The following is a 25,824-nucleotide window of genomic DNA, read 5'->3' as shown; positions in this document are numbered from 1 at the left end:
ACATCATAACTTTAAGACTGTAAACTCTCCTTTCTGTAGGTCTGTTGGAGACAGTAACTTCAGTTCTTCTTCATCCCAGCATGGCTGCTCGACTTGCTGCTGCATGGTGCCTGCGGTGTGTAGCTGTGGCATTGCCTTTTCAGTTGACTCCATTTTTAGACAGATGTGCAGAAAGACTCAACAATCTGAAGACCTCCCCTGAAGCTGTTAGTGGCTACAGTTTTGCAATGGCTGCTTTGTTGGGTGGTGTGCATCAGTGTCCTTTAGGTATTCCTCATGCCAAAGGAAAGGTGAGATAATGAGTGTTTCATCTCTAAGTGTACTAAAAAGATACCTTTTTGCAAAGCTATTACTTCTAGATAAAATGTGTGTCATGGTTAATGAGTTAAAGCATTATTGAAATGGAACTTGTGCCTAATAAGAAAGCAATGGCCAGAGAGTGTGTTTGTAGTATTTCAGTTGCAATATTTACCAGCTTTTTCAGCCTCTCTTTCAAATTTTCACTCTTATTTGGCACATTATTTAGTAATTGCTAAAGAGAACGTTACTATCTGTCTTGTCGTATGTATAACACTAATCATCTGCATTAAAGGTAATCTGCATTCGTTATTTATAGCAGGTCAATTTAAATGATTCAAGAACATCTTGACATATAGTCTGTAAGGGTGGTTGTGTAGCAGTAGCTTGCAGTGGCTTAATTTATATTTTTTTAAATCCACTGTTTTTTGTCATTGGTGCAGATGGTGGTGAGTATTGCTGAGGATCTGTTACGAACTGCTGCGCAAAACAGCAGACTCTCCTTGCAACGGACTCAAGCTGGATGGCTTCTACTTGGAGCACTTATGACTTTAGGTCTGTAAAAACAGTTGCTTTTTGTTTTAGTGCTTGTCTAACATTTCTGATTATCCACTGTGGCAAATGGTCTCTACATATAATGAGTGTAGTATCTAGCAGAAGGGTATTTATACCAAGGGAAAAGGAGTGTTAGTGCATTTATTTTAGCAGTGTTGTTTATGCTGGGAAGAAGTGAAATATTTGTTTTTATGTAAGCTGAACGATAGTAGAAGGTGGTGTAAAAAAAAAAAAAAATCTGCTGTGTTTTTTGAAGCTCAGCTTTTAGTCACTCTGTGAAAAAGGCAAAATTGCCCACAGCCTACCTGCCTTAATACTGTGGTGTAGAAGAACTGGGCTGTAAATAAAATGTAATGAGCATTCCAGCAAGTTGCATATATGCCTCTGGGTAGACAGCAGTACTGATGAGAAATGTTATCAGTTTTAAAGCCATTCAGTTGTCTTTTAAAAAAGCCAGCCTCATGTTTGTATCTGCCATCACAGAAATATCAGAAGCTGTATTTTGAGAGGTTATAAGTATACTCTTGAATATTGCAGCAATAATGTCTGATTTGTTTGGGTTTTTTATACTGGAAAATATGATAAGGTTCTCATGTATTCTGCAGTATTTTGATCTCAGAAAATAGAATTTTGTGTTTCATTTTGCTTCTCTAAATTGTCCCTTTTTTGCCAGCTTATCGTCATGTTTTTCTAAGTGTAGCGCTATTTTGGTTGACCTTCTCCGATATATTTTTAATGCACTTGCACTGGATCTTCTGGAGCTTTTTCCAAAGTTTTTCAATTTGGCTGTTAAACTAGTTACATAATCAGTAACTGTCAGATATCTTTCTAGTAATTTTATGAACAAGTTAGGATAGGCTAAAGAGTTTGCCTTCAAAACAGTAATATAAAAAAAAACCCAGGAGTCAGAATAAAAAGATAGGAAAAAGACAGTTGGCAGTGGTTACATATTACGTGACAATGTATAGAATTGCCTACTTCATATTTTTAGTACTGATAACAACAAACAGACTTATCTATACTATTTATTTGTCACACTTTCAACCTAGAAATGAGAATGAACTTCCTGTGCTTTTTGTTGTTCAAGTAGGGAGAAAAGGAAGAGAAGTGAATTAAGAGGAAAAATAGCTTAAAGAGCAAAAGCCTTCATGGCATATTTTTCACACTTAGTTAAATACAAGTTTTTATAATACTGTCTATTTTTTTGCATAGGTCCTTCTGTTGTTCGGTATCATCTGCCTAAGATGTTACTGCTATGGCGAAACGTATTTCCACGTTCTCTGAAGGAGCTGGAAGCAGAGAAGGCGAGAGGGGATTCTTTTACCTGGCAAGTAACGCTGGAAGGTCGGGCTGGAGCTCTGTGCGGTAAGAATTTCCAACTTTGAGATTACAAGTGCGCAGTAAACCAAAACGTGATCCCAAGTATCATAGAGAGGACTCTTGTAACTTCCCTGCTTTCTTTGAAAAATAATAAAATTTGTCAAATTTTCGTCAATGCAATCTGGTTTTGGCATATTAACATCTCACATAGTCTTTGAATAAACACTTTTAATTGCATTTTTCTATATTATCTTAGGGTCTTATGCTTTATATTTGTTTGTGTCAGTAAAATTTTAATTTAAACTATTTTGTTATTAGCTATGAGAAGTTTCGTTGCTCACTGTCCTGAGCTCCTTACTGAGGATGTGATCAGGAAATTGATGACACCCATAGAATGTGCCATGACAATGATGTCGCAGTAAGTAGGCAGTTCTTGTGCTTTATTCACTTTTGTCTTTTCCCACACCTGAAATACTAGAACAAATTTGTTTTAATTCATATTCTGAGCCAGTACTGTGCTGTTGCTGCTTTTCCATATTGGAAAAAACTTCTAATGAGCGTTGTGTTCATGGTTGTTAGCTTTGTAAAAAGTATATTATTGCATAAGTTGTGATGAAGGTCCTACTGTAGTAGCTTTTGTTAACTGTATTGTGGATTTCCAGTTCAGTGAGCTTTTGAATTCATGGTTTGCTATTATTATGCAAGAAATGAGAAAACTTAGATACTGGATACTAGATGTTAATCAAGGAATTCTTCTCATAGGAAATGTAATAATGAAAATACTTTTAAACATTTTAAGAATAAAAGAAAAACCACGATTTTGGGTTAGCTTTTGTGGTTTGGTTTCTTCATCCCTTCCACGCCCCCTGATTAAAGGTAGGAGTTTGTTCCAAGAAAGCACATGGCTCCAATTTACAGCAGTGTGTGTTTAAAAAAAATAATTTGCTCAGTAGAACTACCTCTGAAAATGCATTGATACCTAGGTGTAATGCTGCTCAGAGGAGTTATCTGAACACTGTTTTCCTGTCTTGGCTAGAGAGATATCTTGTGAAAATAAATCTGAAAATATTCTTTCTGGTAACTGCAATATTTCTGACTGTTTTTTATCTTTTGCTTCTATAGCATTCCATCAGTAATTAAAGCCCATGGAGCTCACCTCAAAGCTAGTGCAGCTATGGTCCGTTTAAGACTTTATGATATATTGGCTTTATTACCTCCGAAGACATATGAAGGTACATACATTTTTAACAATTTTTATTGAAGTAAAAATTCTACTTACTCCTTTTGATAAAGCTTTGGTGCTTGCCTTTGAAGCAGATAAAAGATGCAAAATAGAAAACTAGCAGTCTTCAAGAGTCTTGTACACTTTATTCTCTGTCATCGTGACAGTATAACTAAAGAGGGTGAATATTGCAAAATGTTAGAGTAACACTTAAGAGTTTAAAAGTTACAGTCCTATTTATAGGATTGAGAGATGTGGAGATCATATTCTGAAATCCAATGTAGGTGTTCTATGTCATTGTTACTTAAAAGGTAGTGAACATTATTTCTTAGTATAGTCTTAAGGGCAGATGTGAGAATGAAGATATAGATTTGGTTCCTAGTTTGGTTTTTGTTTTGTGTGTGGTTTGGTTTTTTTTGTGTGGGTTTTTTTTTTTCTTTAAACCTGATTTGATCTATTAGACAGACTTATGCTGTAGTTGTTAAATTGCCAGGTACTGTCACATGATCTGACAGATCTGCTTTTTGGGGTTTTGTTTGTCTTTTGGTAATTCATTAAATTTACATGATCATGTGGATGAGCAAATTTTTGCAAAATCTGGATTGTCATCCTAGAAGGGATGGCCTGATCTGTTTTTGGAATGTTGATTTGGGAATTGGGAGCCCAGGATTCTGTTTGAAGCCTTGCTCTCAGCTCTAGTCTTGTCAGGTTTACTTTATCTATTTGCTACCTGTAGAATCAAAGTAATGATACTGCTTTGATTTGTAGCTTCTGATGTCTAGCTGAAATGTTTTGGATAAGAAGCAGCAATGATTCTTCTTAATGTCCATCCTTTTAGGATCATTTAATGCGCTTCTTCGAGAGCTGGTAGCAGAATTTACTTTGACAGACAACTCTGCTAATACAACCACATCACTCCTAAGGTCTCTTTGTCATTATGATGATAGTGTTCTTCTTGGCTCTTGGCTGCAGGAAACAGATCATAAGTCAATTGAAGACCAGGTAATAACCCGAGAAGAATAATGAATTATCTGCACTCTATGTCTGTGTGATGTATGTGTAGGGGAAGCCTTCTAAAACTGAAGCTTTACACCTTGTTTTTAGTCTTATTTCAGAGGTTTGTTAGGTATAAGTCCTTCCATCTGCAGTATACTGTTTTGACCAAGAACTGCCTACAGCTGAGATATGAGTAGTGTTATGCAATATGTATGACTGTGGTTAGTGAATGAATTTCTTTAAAACAAAACATCCCTCCTGATCTTCCTAGTTTAGCAGTTATTCTCTTATATCATTTTTTGGAACAGGCGTTTTTCAGGCCTTTTACCTTCGTATATTTCAGGACTGAATGACATGGAGAAAAAAATATTTGTCCTTCTGGATATACCCACCAGCTCTCTTTATAATTCTGTCAACTCTGTCTTCATAATTCTGCTCTGATTTTTGATTTTTCAGTGAACTGTATTCCCTAGACAAGTAACTGTTCTGAGCATTTGCTGAACTGTGCCATCATAAACTTTGCAACTCGGGTTCTCAGAAGTTTCTTGGCATAAGAAGAAGCAGGGAGCTGAAAATGTTTCTTCTGCCACATAATGGCAGATTTTTTCAGAGGGCAGCTGTCTTGATTGAGCAGATGCAAAAGCCAAGATTGATATGAAGTGTGAGAAACCAAGCGGAAACTCTTTCTGAGAAGAGATCAGCATATCCAAGTGAAAAAGGGTTTTATAAACTTCCCTTGTTTGTTGTGGTGGACATAGTAGACTTCCAGGGCTATCTTCATTATTCATTATTCACAGAGCTTTCTGGGCCACTCCTTCCCCGCCCCCCCCCCCCCCCCCCCCCCCTTAACCTTGAACCTGTAAAACATTGTCACTGTTGGTAACTGAAGCCCTGTCATGCCTCACAGAATTCTCTTGTGCTTGGTCACATTTTACTGACATGGGGGGTCTCAATAAATGTTTGCTCTATTTCCTGACTTTCTAGGAAGAATACAGAGATACTAGATTCTAACTTTGTTTCATTATTAAATAATTAACAAGCTATGAAAATAAGTTTTTCTTCAGAGAAAACAGGTGATTTTTTTTTAAATTGTGTTTCCTGAAAGAAAGATTGCGAGGAAGTATTTTCATGTTCATAGCGATGTTAGTAATTTCAGTGCTGTTTCTAAATCTTTCTGTGTAGGGAATCATTAGAGCCCAAACTGAGCATTTAATATATTGTATTGTAACTCAATGCTGAATGAATAACCTTTTTTTCTGAAATATCCCTTTGTAGTCAGTGATTCAGAAACTACTGCTAGTATCAGAACTAATTTGTTTTTCTCTAATTTCCATCTCTTACTACCAGGAGTGATAGTTTGTGCATTTATCCAGCTGCCAACTGCTTTGACCCTCCGGGATTTAGCTGGCCTTGTAAATGCTAGTGTGTATATGCAGGGGGACACTGTGGTTGTGTTCAGGTGTTCAAGCTGTTTTATTGTTCTAAGCTACTGCATACTTGTTTTTGTTATCTCTAGTTCCAGATCTTATGTGCGAAAATATATTCAGGGGTATTATGTGGTGTTTTGCAGCTTCAGCCAAACAGTGCGTCTGGAAGTGGTGCCTTGGAACATGATCCATCTTCTATTTATTTGCGCATCCCTGCTGGTGAAGCTGTGCCTGGTCCCCTTCCTTTAGGAGTATCTGTCATTGATGCATCTGTGGCTCTCTTTGGTGTGGTTTTTCCTCATGTCTCTTACAAACATAGGTTAGTTTACATCAGTGTTTGATTTTGGAATGTAGTCTTGTGTTGGTAGTATTATGTTTTGGTCTTTTTTCTTGAAATAATAATCTGCTTTGATACCAACTATTGTTAAGTTCAGAGTTCAGTATTTGGTGTTCATTGTGTCTCAGGATACTAGAATATGTCCACTCAGTTTAGAAATAAGGCGATTTCTTCCGTTTTATCAGTTCTGAAGATGAGGGTTCAGAGGTGGAGGATTCTTACTGCATCTAACAGTAGTAATATCTCTGCAACCAAAATTTCCTGCAAGAGTGTCCATTGCAGTTAACTTCAAATCAGCCTTGAAAACGTAGTAGTGGCATCTATTGAATTTATTTTGGCTTCCACAAGTAAGATCATTTGATTTATACTCAGCAAATGATTTTACGCATGATGAAAAAGAAAGAATGGAATTCAGCTTTGTTTCCTTTGTGTTCCACATTACCTTTTCAGAGTTATGAGTTGTCAGGACTACTTTTGTCGTTCAGTTTAGCTAATTTGTCACTGAGCACAGAGTGAAAGCAGCTCTATGGTGCATTTTAAAGTAAAATTATTCTTCAGAGCAATCCTGATGGGAACAGTTTTTTTCTTAGCAGTCAATCTAATTTTGCAGAAAGTGCAGGACAGACTTGAGATGAGCTTGCAGTAATTCAACTTGATCTATATCTGTTGTTAGCTATGGAAAGATTTGTCTGGGGAACTGCTGAGTAGTTAAGAATTCAGATTATCCATTATACTCCTGGTTTTGGTATCTTCTAAGGAGTACTCCTCTTCCCAGTAATACTTTCTGACATGGTTAGATGGGGGGAAATTGAGGTTAAATGGAGAAAACAATAGAACAGGAACAAGAATATGGTGGGTAACACCATATTTGAATGGCAGCGGAGAGGCAGCGTTTTTCCACCTTTGTCCTCATAGTTTTCTAGTTATATAACCAAATGTATCTGAAGACTCACTTCCTCTTGGTGGTGTTTTCTTCAAAAGGAATAGTAAAAATTTGTGGATGAACTAAAAGAACAAGCAAAGTGACGTTCAGAATAACTCTACACTTTCTGTCTAAAGTTAATACCTTCTGCAGCCCTTGAAGCATAAATTCTGCGGCTGAACTTAAAAGGACCTTTTTGGGGTGTGTGTGTGGGGTTTTTTTTGTGGTGTTTTTTTTTGTGTGTGTTTTTTTTTGTTTTGTTTTTGTTTTGTTTTGGTTTTTTTTACCAGCTGTGTTTTAGTTTGTATTTTGAAAGAGCATCACTTAAATTATGTTCTTTCCTCTGTTTCAGATTACAGATGTTGGATCACTTTGCTGAATGTGTCAAGCAGGCTAAAGGTGTTCGCCAGCAAGCTGTGCAGCTTAATATCTTCACTGCTGTTCTTAGTGCCTTGAAGGTAAAACTTGTAAATTTGTAATAGATGCCAGAGTTCAGCAGTTTGATTCATTGACTTGTATTCAGTACAAAAGGCTGTTAGAAGACTGTTACTACAGTTACCACTTAAACATTCCAAAGCTTGAGAATACCAAAACTGAAGGTTTTTTTCAGGTATTCTTAGCATGAACTCTTGTCTGCATAAATAGATGAGGCTTATGTAGTCAGCACTCTCAGTATTCAGGCTTTTTTTTTTTTTTCTTTTTTTCAATCCCATAGTCTTCTTTGCACTGTACTCATGCATTTAAGTACTTTGTCATATATATTAAAAAAATCCTCATGTCATAGAATATTGTGCAAATGAGGCTTGTGGAAATAAAAACAGATTTGGGTTTCCATTTTGTATGTATTATATTTTTGTTGTTGTTCTTAATACTCCTTAATTGAAGAATCATAGAATCGTAGAATGTTTTGGGGTGGATATTGTATGGAATTCTAGATGCTTCCGTCTAGTCCCACTGACTTCAGTTACAGCTCTGTGTTCTCTATCAATGCTTGGAAATCCAGACTCATGCTATCAAATCAGGAAGTGAGCCAACAAGTCACAAATAATATTCCTGAGAAAATACTTGGTTTCAGTGACTTGCATTGCCTCATGGCTTTGCGGAACAGTGTCTCAGAGCATAGGGTTTTCTTTCCACTAGTCAAGTTTCTATTTTTTTCCTGATGCTGTTTTATATGATTTCCAATTCATGAGTCTGTTGGACAACTTCTGTCATTGTCATCCTTGTTCATCTTCAGAGCAGTTAAGGTCTGTGCACTGAGGAAGCTACCATCATAGAAGTGCCAGCCTGCAATTAAAGATTGGATGAGTTTCTTCCTCTGACTTTTGCTATATAAAAGATGACTGCCTAATTTAAACTAATTGTTACCGGGGCTCCAAGTCCTTGTTTAATGGGTAAAATACATCGGCAAAACAGCACCTCTCTTCCTTGCTTTGTTCTTAGAAATGAGAACCATGTGGCTAGAAGTTGAAAAGTAGATTCTGAGACAGATGCCTAGCATTTCCCATGCCAAATGGCCAAAGAATTGTCAAAATTGTAAGAGCTAAAATAAGAATCTCAGAACAGAGAATGAGTATCTCTGGTACAGCCATCAACTTCTTTCTCTATAATACATGCAGTGTTTATACTTCACATGTGATTAATAATTTTTCCTAAAGTAAAAGATGATGTAGTGAAAGGTGATGTGCTATTCATGAAATATGGGAACCAAAGAAGCTGCGGAAGCAATGTTTAGTGTTATTGTTGTGTAGAATGTTCATAGAAGAGGTTGTATAGGTGTTTGCAAATATGTGATTGTTAAGAAAAAAAAAATGTACCTAGAATGTCTTAGATTTGAGTTATTCTTGCAGAAACATAAATGAGCTGTAGTTTTCCTGTCTGACAGAAAGAGATGTTGCAGTTAGATTTTAAAGCTTCTGTTTTTCTTTTTTTTGGGGTATTCTGCGTAAAATCAAATTCAGTAGCATTAGGGTGCGTCTAGTGCTATAATGCATTTGATTAAAAAAGGCTGGTGCAACAGGTCTTCCTGTATGCGCCATAGGTACAGATGTGGCAAACATAAGACTGAGTTTCTTGTTGATTTTTGAGTTTTTAATATTTTCAACTGGTATATTTTAGGATAAATGACCGGAGACAAAAAGTCAAAAGTTAAAAGTGCATAATTTTTAACTGAAGATCTTGAATATAGTAAAATTACTTTTATGTCTTCCCTTTCTCCCCTGCTTTGGATTGTTTTTTTCATGTAGGGTTTAGCTGAGAATAAAAGCACATTAGGACCAGAAGAAGTCCGCAAATCTGCTCTGACTCTTGTAATGGGTGCCCTTGATAATCCTAACCCTATTTTGAGGTGTGCAGCAGGTGAAGCTCTTGGCAGAATGGCTCAAGTGGTTGGAGAAGCCTCTTTCATCGCTAGAATGGCTCAATACAGTTTTGATAAGTAAGTTGGTTTTGACTCAGAAAATGAGATAAAAATATAATTTAACGTAGTTTGGAAGGTTATTTTCTTCTCTTCGTGCTTTATTACTATGATTATGTAGATCTAACGTACCTTCAAACACTCTTCTTTTTTTGATTTATTTCATGCTATTCTTCCAGGAATAAAAGCTGACTTGTTAAGCTACTTGGAATGTGAAATGCTACCAATGAGTAGATTTTGAGTTACTTAAGGTGACTAAACTGCTTCAATAGATAAACACAGGTTACACTAAGTATGTCTGTAATATGAGTTGTGCCATAGTGTTTCTGTTTCAACAAAACATCCTCTTTACATATTGATTTAACTTATCTACTGGCCCATAAATTTGTTGTTGTTGTTAATCTTAGCTCTTTAGAAAGATGTCTGATAGATATAAAAAGTAAAACATGTTTCCCAATTTTGGGCTTAAATTTAAGACATGAGCCTATCTGTAAATCAGAATGCATGTGCCTCAGGGTGGCAGCCCATGTTTTTAGCTGGCCAGGCTGCATGCACATGGCCTCAGTTCAGCTCTTCTACCTCAATTCAAATTTTCCCATCAATCCATCTTGTAATAAAGTGCATAATCTTTACTCTCTTCCCTTCATTTTCTATTATTGGGATTCTTATCTGGGATTCAAGTTGTTTATGGTTGCCAGTCTGTTGACAATGTCAAGTAATTTTTTTTTATATTTGAGATTTTCATTTGCTTTGTTGTTCAGTGTTGGTGAAGAGCATGCTCGCCTCTCTTACACAGAAAATCAGAAAAAAAAATTAACTGTCTTTTTTTCTAATTAGGTTATCCTTCTTTTCATTCTCTTCCCCACTTCCCAGAAAAGTTCTAATTAAAAAGTTTTGTGTGTAACATGCATTCAGAAGCAGAGGTATTGCAGAAAATACTAAACAAGTCACCACTTTGTACAACTAGGTCATTCAGAACGCTATTCATTCTGGTTTAGTTTCATTAATAAAACACTATTTTTTTTTTTAAAAAAAACTTTATTGGAAAAGTCATAGAACTCAGCTGTAGAGGAAAACAGCTGTATTAAAAATGTATTCAGTTGACTTTGCAGTGGAAGAGGTAGCTGTAGATTTTTTTTGTCATTTCTCGATATGTGCTGTCATTTTTCCATTTTTTATTGCTTTTCACTGCAGTGGTCTAACTGTGGCTTTTCTGGTTGTCTAATTAGTCTGCTGTGAAACATTGGAAAACACCAGATGCTTTTCCTATACTCTTTTACTTCCAAAACTCTTCTTCATATAAAATGTCAAGTTCTGATCAGGAGGAAATAAAATAACTATGAAAATATATTGTTTTCATTTGCCTTATATGTAATCTGTTTTAATAGCAATATAGATGAAGTACATTGTTTTTGCTTTTCTCGTTAAGGCTTCTCTAGCTCTTGTAAGGTGGCCTGCAAAATTCTGTTACTCATTTGCACAGTTATGGTACTTGAAGTGTTCTTTGTAACAAACTTAGTGAATTACATGATTTCCTTTTATTTAAACATTGATAGGTTAAAATCTGCTCGAGATGTTGTATCAAGAACGGGCCATTCTTTGGCTCTGGGCTGTCTCCATCGGTATGTGGGTGGAATAGGTTCTGGGCAACATCTGAAAACTAGCGTCAGTATTCTCTTGGCTTTGGCACAAGATGGAACCTCCTCTGAAGTCCAGGTAAAAAACACAATCACCACAAAACTACTTTAAAAATGTTCAGGATTAAAATTAAAAATCAAATTATCTGTTCAGATGTTCTTTAACAGAGATTGTCACATGCAAGCCAAATCATATGAATGTAGTATGTACCAGGGAGCATGAAGAAAGTGGAACTTGCCTTATAAACTCTTACAGTACAGAATCCTAAATGTGTACTACAATTAAAATGTAACCTTACTGTTAGGGAGGCAGTTGCAAGTGGTCACATTACTTCAGACTGACAATTATCTGCTTGTGAGCTGAGCCAGAGTATCACTGTGGGCGTATTCCTAACTGACTCTAATTGTAAAGTAAAACGTGTTAGTTGTACCTTAGCTGCCTAAACTAAAGATTTTAATAACTGGCTAATCATGAACATGTGATCAGTTATTGGATTCTCAGGCGATGAGCAGTAGTTTTCTTTGCCAAGTAATTTCCTTATATGTGATACTGTGAACACGGTATGGCAGTACGTACATACATCATCTTTAAGGGATTATATTATGACAACAAAAATCTGTTGCAAGCTAAACTGCAGTTAGAGAACAGAAGGGGAACTAGCAAGAGTCAGGTCCAAGATAAGGCAAAGGCAGGAAGGTGTTTCTGTCCGCTATGGACTGTAGATGTGTGAAACGTCTCAGAAGAGCACAACTTGACTGGTAAAAGTTGCTGTTAGAGTGAAAAGATGACTAGACATGCTGCTGAAAGAGCAGTGCCTCTGGAGTTGCTGAATGTGTAAACACTGTGCAGTTCAGGAAGTTTCGTAAGTTGAAAATTCTTGAAAACAGGAGAATACACTGTCTTTACTCTCCCAGGAGAAACCTGAGGGGTCATTTTCTTGGTCTGTCTTTACTCTCCCTTAAGCATCTGTTTGTGGCTGCTGCTGTAAAATGAAGAGAGGGCTGGATGGACATCTGTACATCTGTCTTTACATTAAGAAGTTAAATATTAGAGGGAAAAGTGCTGAGGTTTTTTTTTTTTCCTCCAGCAATGAAATCTATCAAAGTGCTAGAATAAAAGATTCACTACAGAAGGGGGAGGGGGGCGGGGGGGGAAGAGACAAAAAAAAAGAAACCTTTTTTGAGTAAAATCAAGTGTCTTGTTTGTAATTATTCTTCAAAGATTATGGTGTTAATTGCATGATATAGCAGGTAATCCTTGTCATTCTTTTCAGAAGTTACTGCAAGGAAATGATTACCTGGAATAGTGACTATTATGCTTCAGCAGCAGGAATCTGTGGGCACTTTATACCCACAAATTGAGAAGATGAAAGCCCAAGTAGTTATACAGAATCATACTTCCACCTTGGTTTAAATTGTTAACGTGATAGAACATGTAATAGTATACCTTCCTATTTCTTTTTCTCAGGGAAATTAAAAAAATCAAAAGAATCAAGCCTTGTTACTTGTCTCCAAACAAAACTAGGTTTGTTTTCCCAATGTTTTTAAAATAGTAAACTATAGATTTAAAATATCTTTTCAATTTCCTTAGTTTCTTTAAGGTAAGACAAAGTTTAGTTTGTATATGTAATGTTGTGTATGAGTAAGTATTATAATGAATAATAATAATTTTGAGGCATATAGTTGTGTACCATGTATTTAAATAACAAAACGGAAAGGATTGCTGCTTTATGGAAAAAAAAGTGAAGTATAAAGCAGGGGGGAGCCCAGATGGAACTTGCCTGCCTGCCTTGTTTTCTGTTGAGAGTACACCACCAGGCCCCTGTGGAAAGCTAAGCCTTTAAACCTCATCCCTTACCTAGATCAGGGAGGGTACACAGAAACTATATGGGAACACGAGTAATAGAAATTTGCAGGAATGAAGGGGTAAGCTGTAATGTGCTACTGTGTGTTTAGGACTGTGAAAGTAGTTACATGATTGCTGGTGCTAATGGTTTTGGATTGCCTCGGAGAGGATTAAAAAGAAGCAGTTGTAAAGGCAGGTTTTCCAGCTCACTCCTAAAAGTCTAGCTGTGTATCTAATATTCTTTTAACTTAGTCCTTTCAGTGCAATTGTATCATGTATTTAATGGAGGAAAGATCTGAAATATGATCATTTAGTAGGATATTATGGAGAGGTATCTAATGCATTCAGATCTGTCAGGGGAATTTATTTCCTATGAAATGTCAGTGACCAAGAAGACTGTCTTCTTGCTCACTTCTTGCTTTCGCGATTACAGTAAATGGTTTTGCTCGCTTATTATTTACTTATCTTGCAACTGAAATAGGTTGATCTTTCACCTTTTTTTTTTCTCATCCTGTAGTATAGTGACTGTGCACAGCACTGCTTTCTTCTCTTGCACCCTCTAATAAGAAAATTAATTGGAAAATACATGTGAAACTTTCAACTTGTCATGGAAATAAATTTCTACTGCAATTTCAAAGGCACTCCCCACTAAAGACTTTGTCAGCTGTCCATTTCAGACTCTACATCCAGTTTTACAGCAGAACAATTCTCTCTCCTGCCTTAAGAGTCACTCTTCTTTTTTCCTTTTTTGTTTCAGTGAGTGTGTTGTTTGTGTTTGTATTTTCCTTCCTCAAAGTGTGTAACCATTTTTTGCTCAAATTCTTTGTCATCTTCATCTCTGTTATCCCAAAACTGATAGCCAAAGAGTATGTTAGAGATATTTAAACACCCAGGTGATTGCTTGAGATTCTGAGACCTTTGGAACACTTCTGGAGCCAACAGTAGCTAACTGGATACGTTTAAGTAAGGACATACAAGATCTATGCTTAGTCTGCATATGGAATTGTTTAAACTTCCTAAATGTTTTACTGAAAAATATTCCTTTGTTTTTTTGATAGACCTGGTCTCTCCATTCACTCGCCCTGATAGTAGATTCTAGTGGACCAATGTACCGTGGATATGTGGAGCCAACGCTTTCTCTAGTTCTTACTCTGCTCTTAACTGTTCCACCATCACATACGGAAGTACATCAATGCTTAGGTCGCTGTCTTGGAGCTATAATAACTACTGTTGGGCCTGAGCTGCAAGGTTAGTGGGAATTTGAAGAGAAAACAAAAAAAAAGTAACTTGCATAAAGGTAATATATCGCAATCTTAAGTGGAAGAAAATAAATTTTTGTTGCAGTTGCAGGAGGGGAGGTGGGTGGTGACAAATTCAGTTAACAGTCCTGCAAGCAACCTCACTTCTGGTTCTACTTATGACTGCTTGGGGCTTTTTTGACTGCAGTTTGAGATTTGTATAAAGAAGTTGCAGTGATGTATGGTGTTCTGGCTAATGGCAAATTAGATGAAAAACACCCTTGCTGCATATTTTTCCATGTATATTTTTGTGTGTAGAGGGGCAAGAGGAAAGACTTTTCCTCTGCTGTTTGAACAAGTGTTCATTTTATTTTTTTACTTATGGCAAGAGCTTAAGTTTGATGTCATTGTTAATGATGTGAACTATAGCACATTTCCACTCATTCTTGAAATTCTTAAATCACTGTACCTTACTGTAGAGACTAAGATCTTTTCATGCCAGATACTATACCTGATATATTAGGAAATGGTTCAGTGCATGAAATGTTGCCCATATGTATAGAATGAAAGAGACTTTCAAAATTGAGATTCAGATAATTTTACTAGTTTCATGTGCTGGGAAGATATTCTTGAAGTATTTCTGACTGAAGCTTATTGATCCAACATTTCATTTGAACAAGACATTGTTTAACTGAGCTAAAAAAGAGATACTGAAACACTGTAGTGTTTCTTTGAAGTTGTATATAAACTGATTTGTGGTAGGAATTCAGAAAAGTTGCATGTTAATCTGTGAACTTTAAAGCATTAAAAATTCTTGTTTGTCGAGGATTTAAAGTCTACTGTTGTCATACAAAGATTTTGCTGCGTTAAGGATATCATGTAAAATCGTTAGGTAATGGAGCTACAATTTCAACAATCCGTTCTTCCTGTTTGGTGGGATGTGCAATCACACAAGACCATTCGGACTCGCTTGTTCAGGCAGCTGCCATATCCTGCCTTCAGCAGCTTCATATGTTTGCACCACGGCATGTCAACCTGTCCAGTCTGGTTCCCAGTCTCTGTGTGAGTACAGAATGCATCCCTTTTGTTCCTCAAAGCTTTATGCATGTGCTTAGTGGAGTACAGGAGAAGCACTTAGCAAGATATCAGGGGTACACATGTGTATAAGCAAGCCACATCTGCAAAAACCGCTGAAGTGCAATAAAAGGATGTCTCTCCCCAAGCCATTTTAGATCTTTGCAGAATGCTACCCAAATTGAAGTCATAGGGTCTGATTCTCTTTCACCCTAGAGAGCACAAGATAGCAAGAGTAAGTTGTGAGAGTCGGTCCGAAGAACAGTTTCTGCCTGAACATCGCCATCATGGACTGTGACATAAGTATATAATACGACTGAGTAAAAAGATGCTGGAACACTCTGTTTCCTCCGATTGCATGCACAGAGGGCAGTGAGTGAGTTGGGGAAAGGCAGGAGATTTTGGATTTATTTTACCACTGTAAGCATAGTAGATGCTGACATTTAAATTCTTGTGCTGCTGTTGTTAGCCTTGCTTTCTCCCTCCTTTAGTGTTCTGACAGCAAGTCCAGGCCTAAGCCTGAAAGTGAGGCAGTGGCTGGAACCCTAAACATGCCAAATATGACTGTAGGAGGAAAGGTGGTGTGCGTGGTGTAGGTTTTTTTAGTTGTTATTACTATTAAAAAAAATTTTTAGAGGGTCCAGCAGTCCAATAAAGAGAAATTTGAAAAGTTTCTCCCTAATGTCTATTGGATGTTTTGCAAAGTGCTTTGTTCATTCATTGTGGAAATGGTAGCTGTGTGCTACCTGGAGGAATGTAATCCTACCTAGTCAACATTGGAACTTCTTCTTAGCTTGTTCTCCAGATTTGCCTAGGGCGGCCTCTCATTGTTACATGCTTCCCTTTCCACGCTTGCCATTGCTTCCGCCCTATACTTTGGGGTGCTGCTAGAAGTGCAGTGTGTTCCCAGACCCTGTCACTTGTCCTTTCACAAAATTTTGCATGAAATAGGTGCCACGCGCCCAAAAGCTGGTAGGCCCTTTTGTAAGAATACTGTGTACAACATGTGAAACAATCCCTATAGCCATTTACTCTGTAAGTACCAGTGGGTAATATTATGGACAATGAAGTTCGCACACCAATGACTAGTGCTGTTTTGAAAACTTTTTCCAGGATTTTCTGCTGTCTCTTTCCTGTTCCTTTATGGTCCTCCGCTGAACAAAAGCTATTTTCCTTCGTTTTTCTCATAGTCTTTACTTCCAAGTTATACTTAGTTTGATAAGTTTTCCTCTGAATTGTTTTGGGCATTTCTTTATACTGCATAGTATCCTGTATAGGTGTGTTGGCAAGGTCTGCTTTACCTGCCCCATTAACAAACTGTTCATTGCTTTCTAACTCATTTTGAATAGAGTTAATGCCAGGTATCAAAATTAAGCCACACAGTTCCACAGTCTGACTTCATTTCTTCTTCCTGCATTGGCTTCACAACTACTAGTTATTTTGTAACTTAAACCAGGGAATACTCTTTCCGTTAATAACATCCCTCAAATGTTCTGTGTTTTAGTTCCATTAAAACAACCTCAGTGTGATATTTAGAGGTTCTTTAAAGTCTGCTTGTTTGTTCAGGACTAAAATCTTGTATATTCATATGTGGAATAAAGATTTACTGTTAAAATGCTTTATAAGCTAGACAGCCCTTTCATTTAGGAAAGCAATTTCTATCCACATAATAACCTAATACTGAGAAAGCAAATGTGTATTCAGTTCATTAAAAACAAATTCTCCAGGTAACTAAAGAATCAGAGTTTATTAAAGATTGCACTTCATCTCTTCCACTGTGGAAAAACATACAGTTCTCTGTGCAGTTACTTCCTTTCAGGAAAATAGGGGCCATGCAGAATTCTTCTCTAAGAAAAATATTTGCTTGTACTTGAGGTGATTCAAAAAGAATTAGAAGCCAGTGTTGGTTAGCAAAGAAATCTGAAGCTGTCTTATTGAGAGGCACTTGTAAAAGCTTATGCTATCAATTCCAGTACAAGTTTGAAATAAAAGTTTTTATGATAGCTGTCATGTGCGGGGGACCTGATGATGTCTTTTTGTTTAAAATAATGTGATTTACAGCTATAGCAGAACGTGAGATTGAGTGGTACAGAAGAGTGTAACAGATTGGAAAGTGTAATTAGTCTAAATCACACTACCAGCAGTTCCAATATTTAAGCTCTTATCTCTTCAACCAGATAACAGCTGTCAGCTCTGTATATGTCAGCTTTATTTTCATATTTTTACATTATAAAAAGTGCTTATTTCTGGACTTTCAAGATCTTGTAAAGAGCTTGGTACCCAGCAGCACACACATGGGCGTAGAACGCCGTTAGTCCCCTAGCACTGATTTATTGATATGGGGGTGCAGCAGTTCATTTACTTGTAATGGTTCTGATTTTTAGGTGCATTTGTGCAGCTCCCACTTGCTGCTTCGCCGAGCTGCAGTGGCATGTTTACGACAGCTTGCTCAGAGGGAAGCAGCAGAAGTATGTGAATATGCCATGAGCTTAGCAAAAAATGCTGGAGACAAAGAAAACAGTGGCATCAGTAAGTATTTCTTTCATGTGGCCTTTTTGCAACAGTTGAGTGCACATATGTGAGTGTTTGTGTGCTTTGCCTTCAGAGAGGGGTGGGAAAAAACCCCAACCCCCCCCAGCAACAGAGCAAAAAACTCAAACCATCCCTTTCAGCTCCAATAAGTTCTGGCTACACCCCTGCTTACCTCCTGAATTTCACTTCTAGTTTAATTTTTTGTAAAGTTCAGACTTAAATTTCTCTGCTACATTAAAAGTGGCAATCAAATAGGTAACACAGTATATATACAATGGAAACATTTCATAGTTTTTCTGTTATTTTAGGTCTTGCTCTTTTGAAAGTTGTCTTAATTGTATGCTGTTTGATTGAGATACCTGGTTGTGTTATATTTTGTTAGCAACACATCTGCAAAGCCTGTGGACTTTGCTGGTTGGTTCAATTCTGACATGTAATTTTATTCTGAAAATAGGAGGCTCAACAGTGCTACCAGAAGAGTCTTCTGCAAATGTAGGATCATGAACTTACTTGTATTAAATCACACCAGTTAAGTTTGTCTCTCTCTGGAAAGATTCTTTAGAGTTCAGTACTAATAGGGGTTTTTACAAATTCATGGGGTAAGTACCTTGAAGAGAGAGAGACTTTCTTTTTTTTTTTGGAAGTAAAACTAGGAGGAGCAATTAAATTAATTGCTCTATGAAAATCCTTCTAGTGCTAATTTGGAAGAAATTCAGTAGCATCTTGGTGTATTGTTGCCTGAACTATAGGCACAGAAATACACAATGTCCAATTCTAGTCTGTTATTCCGAATTTTAAAACAGAGTTACTGATTTCAGAAAACATTTCTTATTATCGTTTTGCAGATATTAATCCTTTTGCACCAGGACCTGGTTCTCGGCGAGATGCTCATTCCCGGCATCAGGGGGTTAATATAACAGAGACAGGCCTCGAAGGTGTCCTTTTTGGAATGTTGGATCGGGAGACTGATCGGAAGTTATGCTCAGATATCCATGATACTCTGGGACATATGCTTTCATCGCTGGCAGTAGAAAACCTTTCTCACTGGCTAATGCTTTGTAAGGATGTCCTTGCAGCTTCCAGTGGTAAGTGTTGTATAGTGTTCACATAAAAGGATGTCTTTAGTATTAGCATCTTCTGGCAATATTTGTTTGGAGTTTGTCTTTTATCCTAGTTAATAGCTTATATTTTATATACAACTTTGGTTACAATGCATTAGAACTTCCTTAGAAAGAAGAAATCATCAAAGTTAAGTTTTAGACTATTGCTTGTAAGACTGAGAAGTTAGCTGCCTTAAAGTAGGATTTCCGGTGGAGAAGCAGTCTGATTGTTACTCTGACATTTCAATATCTTCATGAAAGCAGACATGTTCTTTTTAGCCTTTATACATCAGGACTGTACAGAAGGAAGAGTGCTGTACACACTGAGCTTTCTTTTATGAGGTTTTGCAAGTTGCTGATGTGATGTTGAGTTGCCATGGTGATGCAACTTTTGTTGCTTGTTCAGCTTTGCAGACTTGTTTGCACAGATCTTGTCCTCTGAGACCTTATTCCTGTTTTTCAGCTTGTAGGATGATCGTGATGCAGATTCTGCTCATTTCCCTTGCATTTATACTTGTTTATTGGCATTCTATGAGTTCATCCTGAAGGTCTTTCTGAATGTTACCAGTTTTACATTTACTGATGTGTAATGCTACTAGTGATTTCTTTATGAAATGTCGTTACCATATATACTGGTTACCATGTAGTTACCATATACCCAGTGAGAAAGACCTTGCTTCTCCTGTTTGACGTTGGCATGTCCTTTTCTTATTTCATGTGGGATGGGTTTTAAAGTTTTAACATGGTTGTCTAATCTCTTATTTATTAGTAGGTGAAATAATCTCTGAGAGAATTTTATTTAAATAAATTTATCTCAGCTGTACTGTAATAAGCCAGCAGCTTCATTTTGAACTCCTTTGATCCAACTAACTGGCATGTGAACAAAATCTGATTTGATTTTAAGCAGAGATTTACAGATCCACCACATAAGTTTCTGGATGCCTTCTCAAAACACTCTTGTTATTAATTGACTGCATCCATGTTTGATTTGCTGTAGCCTCTTTCTCTCTTTATTGAATGGCTTGTCTATTCAACTCATTAAATTTAGACTTTATAAGGTGCTTGCCTTAGTTGGGATGGGTTACTCTTGCAATAATTTCTTCTCATTCTCCTCTAATTATTGCCAGAGTAATTTTAGTCAGTATCTTGGCATTTTGCAAATATAGACCTTGTCATTAAGACATTACGTTGTCTTCTCTGAATAGCAGAAGTCAGCATAGCACAGCTATGCTTGGTATCATGGAGAATTAACATTACAGGATTGTTTTTCATTTCATTTAAGCCAAATAAAGGGCAATACAGCCCAGATTAGAAGTGAAAAACATTTATTTTACTGAGATTCCTATGCCTTTCTACTTTTTTTTTTAAATGTTGTTGTTTCAACAGAATAAATGGTGTGTTTTGAATCTGAGTGTTAAGGAAAGGCTTGAATATGTCTTCCTGTAGATTGTAACTGTGGGATTTTTTTTTAAATTGTTCTCTGTTGTAGACATGAGCACAGCTGCTCCCTTGGGAGGAGGGAAGGATGAGGAAGCAGAGAAGAAGGATGAGATGGATGACGATACAATGTTTACCACCTTGGGTGAAGAGGATAAATCCAAGCCTTCTGTAGCACCTCGCTGGGCAACTCGTGTGTTTGCAGCAGACTGTCTGTGCCGTGTTATCATGCTGTGTGAGAATGTGAACAAGGCGCACTTTGATCTGGCACTGGCTCGTTCAGCCAGACTTAAGAACCCAAAAAGTAATTATAGAACATGCATAGTTTTTTTAGTATTTTTTGACACCTCTTTACAGCTTAAGATTACATAACGAAGAAAAAAATATAAGCAGCTATCCTTGCATTCAAATGATTAAAAACAAAGGAAATGATCAGCAAAAGGCAGTAAAACTGTAGTTTAGCTGTAACCATTGTAGGTACTGTACCATGAACACAAAGAATGAGGTTTGCTGGAGGATATAAATTCTGACAGACTGATCTGCTTGGAAAAATACCCTTTAGATTTGCAAACCTTTTCTCCAGTCTGAAACAGCAGCAGTGAACTTCTAGATAAAGAAACTGTTACCAGGTCACCATTAAGTTTAATGACAGCAATGACTTAGACTTCAGAGATTATATTTGCATCTCCTGACTGAAGGGATGCTAGGAAAGAAAAGCAGTAAGGCCAGTTAATTATTGCTGTGGCATTGGTTGTGGAGTGAGGGATGTGAGAGAGTTACAGAAGGACTGCTTTATAAAGATCATTCTTTTGGTATATATGACAGTGGTGAATATTAGTTTTAAAGCTCATGTTTTGAAGATACTCTTATGAGTTAGAGGATCAAAATTGAGAGGTCAGAGATGACATAGTTGTTTTGTGAAGAAACATTTTTCTAACAGATGGTGGGAAATTTCTGTCCTTGAGTTGTCCGTGTGTATTGGTTCTGGTGCATAGCGATTGTTTGCTTTCCCCCATATGGCACTCATGAGGAATTTCTGTAGGCAGGATGAATATCATGAGCATCCTAGAACGCATGGGATTAATGGGTTTTAGTGTCTGTGTTATTGAGAGTGTCTGGTATGGTATGGAGGTTGATTTAGGTCTTTGCTTGTGTTGCTTTGGTGCAGCCTGGTTCCAACATTGTGCGTTGGTTTTGCAAGAATCTTGTTTCTGATTTGATTTTAGGCTGAGGTCACTGTTTGAAGACTAAGAGGGAAAAGGTTTGGAAAAGTTTATTTTGAGATAGGGTTGTATTACAGAGAAAATAACGAAATTACTGCTGCTAATAGGATCCTGCAAATGACTGCATATAATAATCCTGAGAATTTATGTCTCTCTATTTAAAGTGCACTTGATGCGTTTGGTATCATTGTAAAAACTTCCAAAATACTTAAATTTTACTAACATCTGTGATGGTGTGAAAAAGTAAACAGAGACTTTATCACTTCATAATTTCTAAGTGATTTTCAGTCTTTTTTTATTGACATGCCTCTGAAAAGTTTCAGCTATAAAATAAAATTCTCTTTTTTTACCTTGTGACTTGAAATATGTAGAAGTGTCATAACTTGCGTTTTTTTTAGTCATCCTCAACATTATGCTTTTAAATAACTTGTTTTCATATTAGTTGTACAACATCTGGTAATTTCAAATTGAGAGTAAGGAAGGAAATGAAATTAATAAAAATAGAGGAGAAATGTTACTTAGTTATGTATTGTTCTTTTCTGCATGTTGTCTGCTGCTTACTTGCAGACTTAGATGTGGCTTTTGGGAGCAGAACTAGAGGCAGACTCAGTTTTTAGGTGTTTAAACCTGACGAGGTTTTCCTTTATCAGCAGGGGTCACTATAAGCATAGGACTCAAACAGGAATTGCCTTGAAGATTTTCTGTAGGTTTGGGGGACCTCACTAAAATTAGCTTTACTAAACGTTCTAATCTCTAAGGTACTCAGCCATATTTACACACTCAAAGCAATTTCTGTATATCATATATTTAATTTTGTTTCAAATGTGGGCTTAATTTTTAAGGTTGTCTTAGGAACAAAAGTCCTTGTATCACTTTAAGGATTAAAAAAAAATAGATTATTTCCTGCCTTCTTCCGTACTCTAAATGTGGACCTTTAAAAAAGGTAAAATAGGTAAAATTCGTATGTGTCAATGAGTAAAATGTTACAAATATCTGTTATGGTAGCTATCTTTTAAGTTACTAAATAGTTCTTTCTGTTTTGTTCTAAGATGACTTCTTAGTACTCCATCTCTCTGACCTTATTCGAATGGCATTCATGGCTGCGACTGATCACAGCAACCAGTTACGAATGGCGGGTCTTCAGGCTCTTGAAGACATTATCAAGAAATTTGCATCAGTTCCTGAGCCAGAGTTTCCAGGCCATGTGATACTGGAGCAGTATCAGGCTAATGTGAGACCTCCTTTATAAGTTCAGGAAACTGTATATTTATGCCAATATGCCAGTATTAGCTTTGAGAACATTTTGTAACTTCAAAAGAGATTTGTGTGTATGAAAATGTACTAAAGAGACTTTTATTTACCTCTTAAATTTATTTTACTATCTCTTCCTATTTATTATAATTTAGTAGCTTATGAAATTTAAAAATTCAGTACCTGTTGATTCTTGAAAGCCAAATTACAAGTTACATTTAATTTTTGGCAAGAATGGCATTTCATTTATAGAATTAGGAATTGGAAAATAATGCTGATTCAGTTCCAGACTGAATCTATTGAATTTATTTTCTTGGGATTTAATGAATATACTCTGTTTAAATAAAAACTACGAAATATAGGAATGAGAGGTAGATAGCTGAAGATTTATTTTGGGACATTATTGCTTTATGTTGTTATGTAGGTTAACTCTTTCACCTCTTTTGTCTTCGCTGTGTCTTCAAGATCTTTGCAAATGCCTTTTAAAGTCAGGCTTACATCCTTCTCACCTCCTGCCTTTTTCATCTTCCTGCTGTAGTGTTGTAACAATTGCTTCTGTGTCTTTGACTTGGTTCCTTTTGCTTCTGAAAAATGCTGCCTTATAACAACTGCCTAAAAGGCTTTTCTGGTCAGTATTTCTCATCCAACCATAAATGTTTGATTTCACATCGTTATGCCTTTGGACATCAAAAAGTCATTGGCTTCTTGAGCCTTAGCATAAACTACACCTGTGATACTTTCATGATTAAAAGGATACTCATTAACAGAAGAAGGATAATGTCACATATTTGACAAAGGTAGTTGAGGCTTAAAAAGGCAGTGGTCAGGAAGAAAAAATCTGGTTTAGCATTCTGTTGTTGTTGTTTAAAGAATACTATTGCAAATGTCTGATAGACAAGAAGGATAAGTTTGAGATGTAACTATAATGCCAAAATCTTGTCTTGTTTGTTCTGTATGTGTATTTGAGCCTTAGAGAAGGTGAGCTCAAGAATGTTGTGTCACTATTTTTTAAGTAGTTGGATTTTTAATTTTTTTTTTTCCTCTCAACAGGTTGGAGCTGCTCTGAGGCCAGCTTTTTCCCAAGATACACCGTCTGATATAACTGCAAAGGCCTGCCAGGTACAGAAAAATGTTCAGATAGTATAAGCCAAACTGATTTTCCTTCTTTTTGGAAGAAGGTTGCAGAAGAGAAGTAGTAGCAAATGGCTGGAAGAATTTGCAAAACCGAAGTCGTGACATTTTTGCAACTTTTTTGAGTCTCTTAGTAATATATTTTGTTCCTCAGAAGTGCAAAAGTCCTTTTTAGGAGCTGCATGAGAGAATATCTAGTCTTCCTAAAACTAATTATGTCTCCATGTCAATTCTGCATTTGTTGCTAAAAGAAAAACAAAACAAAACCAACAATAACAAAAATCCAACCAACCAAACAAAAAAACTCCACCAACCCACCACCAACAAAACATACACACACACAAAACCCAAACAAAAATCAAACAAAAAACCTACAAACAAAAAAACCCACAAAACCCTCGAAACAACAAAAACAAACATAAAAATCCACAACCTTGCTTAATGAGACCAATAGTAACTTATTTATTAGGATGCCTTTCAGTCTGATAATTTATTTGGATTGCTGATAATTTGCCTTTAAACTCTCAAGTTTTATTCAGATTAATACACTCTTTTACATTTTTAAAAGCAATGATCATTCTCATTACAATCATAGTAACAACCTCTCAGTGAAAATTCATTGAAAGAGTATTTTTTGTGTGTGTTTTTTATTGTGTATCGTCTTGTGCTACTGTAGTTTAAATCAGCTATCAGTACTGTAGCTGTAGTAGTATCTGGTATGTGGTTTACACAGCAAATTACTACTGTAGTTTAAAACATCAGTTTGTTTAATTATGCAAACATCAGTTTTAATATGATAATTTTGTGTATGTGACTTTTGTTTAGTAAGTCTTGGTGTGGCAGGATTATGATTTTATGTTGTTATTTTATGGTCTTAATTTACAGTGAAACTTGTAAGGATAGATCAAATATGGCATAATTTGGTATCTATATGTGGGAAAGAATATGCTCATGTTACCTTATGGAAAGTTTCTGTGTATTTAAAGCTATTAATTAGATGAAGAGGCAGTTTGTGTGAAAACATGTAACATTCTTTGTAGCTTGTTAAAATCTTCCCTATTCAACAAGTTTCAAGTGGATGTGTGCACTTACAGCATCAAATGGTTGGGATATTCAACTCATTCTCTAGAAGTTATGTGGACAAAGATGAGCTACACTGAATGAGTTTGTTGTTAGTTTTATGTCATTAATAAGACCCCATTGACTTGCCCAGCAGCAGGAATGAAAGCTGGTCTTAGTCCTACCATAAATGAATTATGGATTTGTGACAGCAGCCTTGTCCTGGGCACCTTTGGGACATTTTTTGTGTTTACTTTGAATATGTCCATCATTCCAAATCATGAGAGGCCCTTTCCCAAAGGCTTTAGTGGAACTGGATCTCTAAAAGCAAAATAAATACACTGGAGATAGGACAAAAATGCCATGGAAAAAAGGGTTTGTAAAACCTAAACCACTTGCATTCTGTGTGGTTGTTTTTTTTTTTTTCTTCTGTTCCTCATCCTTGTAAAATCAGCACCAGAATCCAAAGCAACTCTTCTGGAAGAATTTGTCACTTTTTGTAGAAAAGCGGCTGCACCAGAATTCTTCTATTGCATGTGTTATGTCTGGGCATGAATGTGTTTCAGAGGATGAATGCCAATGTGTAGCACTAGACAGGAGCAGCTGATCTGTATGATGTTTAAAGTACCTGTTTGTGTCTATTTAATTTGAAAGAAAAGTGAGGAGACACCCAACTGTCTGTCCACCATGTCTGGTATTGATTGTTCTAGAATGTGGTACTGTTGGTTCCAGATCAGCGCCCAGTTGTTTAATGATTTTTATCTTCTTGACATCAATGATCTTGAAAGTTTCTCGTTAGTATGG

The 25,824-nt window shown here is 36.5% G+C and overlaps 1 protein-coding gene across 2 annotated transcripts in view; it reads left to right on the top strand.

Moving 5' to 3' along the window:
- Positions 1 to 25,824, top strand: part of HEATR5B (HEAT repeat containing 5B) — a 61,259-nt gene that overhangs the window by 12,064 nt on the left and 23,371 nt on the right. For both annotated transcript variants that reach the window (XM_065631292.1, XM_065631291.1), the window contains exons 10-26: positions 40 to 290; positions 741 to 852; positions 2,065 to 2,217; positions 2,491 to 2,590; positions 3,295 to 3,404; positions 4,233 to 4,396; positions 5,961 to 6,136; positions 7,429 to 7,534; positions 9,323 to 9,513; positions 11,049 to 11,208; positions 14,034 to 14,223; positions 15,106 to 15,275; positions 17,672 to 17,816; positions 18,665 to 18,904; positions 20,409 to 20,660; positions 22,629 to 22,810; positions 23,881 to 23,949. In XM_065631292.1, coding sequence (XP_065487364.1) covers positions 40 to 290; positions 741 to 852; positions 2,065 to 2,217; positions 2,491 to 2,590; positions 3,295 to 3,404; positions 4,233 to 4,396; positions 5,961 to 6,136; positions 7,429 to 7,534; positions 9,323 to 9,513; positions 11,049 to 11,208; positions 14,034 to 14,223; positions 15,106 to 15,275; positions 17,672 to 17,816; positions 18,665 to 18,904; positions 20,409 to 20,660; positions 22,629 to 22,810; positions 23,881 to 23,949 — 2,771 coding nt within the window. The remainder of the gene's footprint in view (positions 1 to 39; positions 291 to 740; positions 853 to 2,064; positions 2,218 to 2,490; positions 2,591 to 3,294; positions 3,405 to 4,232; positions 4,397 to 5,960; positions 6,137 to 7,428; positions 7,535 to 9,322; positions 9,514 to 11,048; positions 11,209 to 14,033; positions 14,224 to 15,105; positions 15,276 to 17,671; positions 17,817 to 18,664; positions 18,905 to 20,408; positions 20,661 to 22,628; positions 22,811 to 23,880; positions 23,950 to 25,824) is intronic.

This window comes from Caloenas nicobarica, chromosome 3 (assembly GCF_036013445.1).
Source record: "Caloenas nicobarica isolate bCalNic1 chromosome 3, bCalNic1.hap1, whole genome shotgun sequence".
In the NCBI taxonomy this organism is placed as follows: Eukaryota; Metazoa; Chordata; class Aves; order Columbiformes; family Columbidae; genus Caloenas; species Caloenas nicobarica.
Note: the sequence above shows the minus strand (reverse complement) of the source record. Positions and strands in the feature narration are given on the sequence as shown.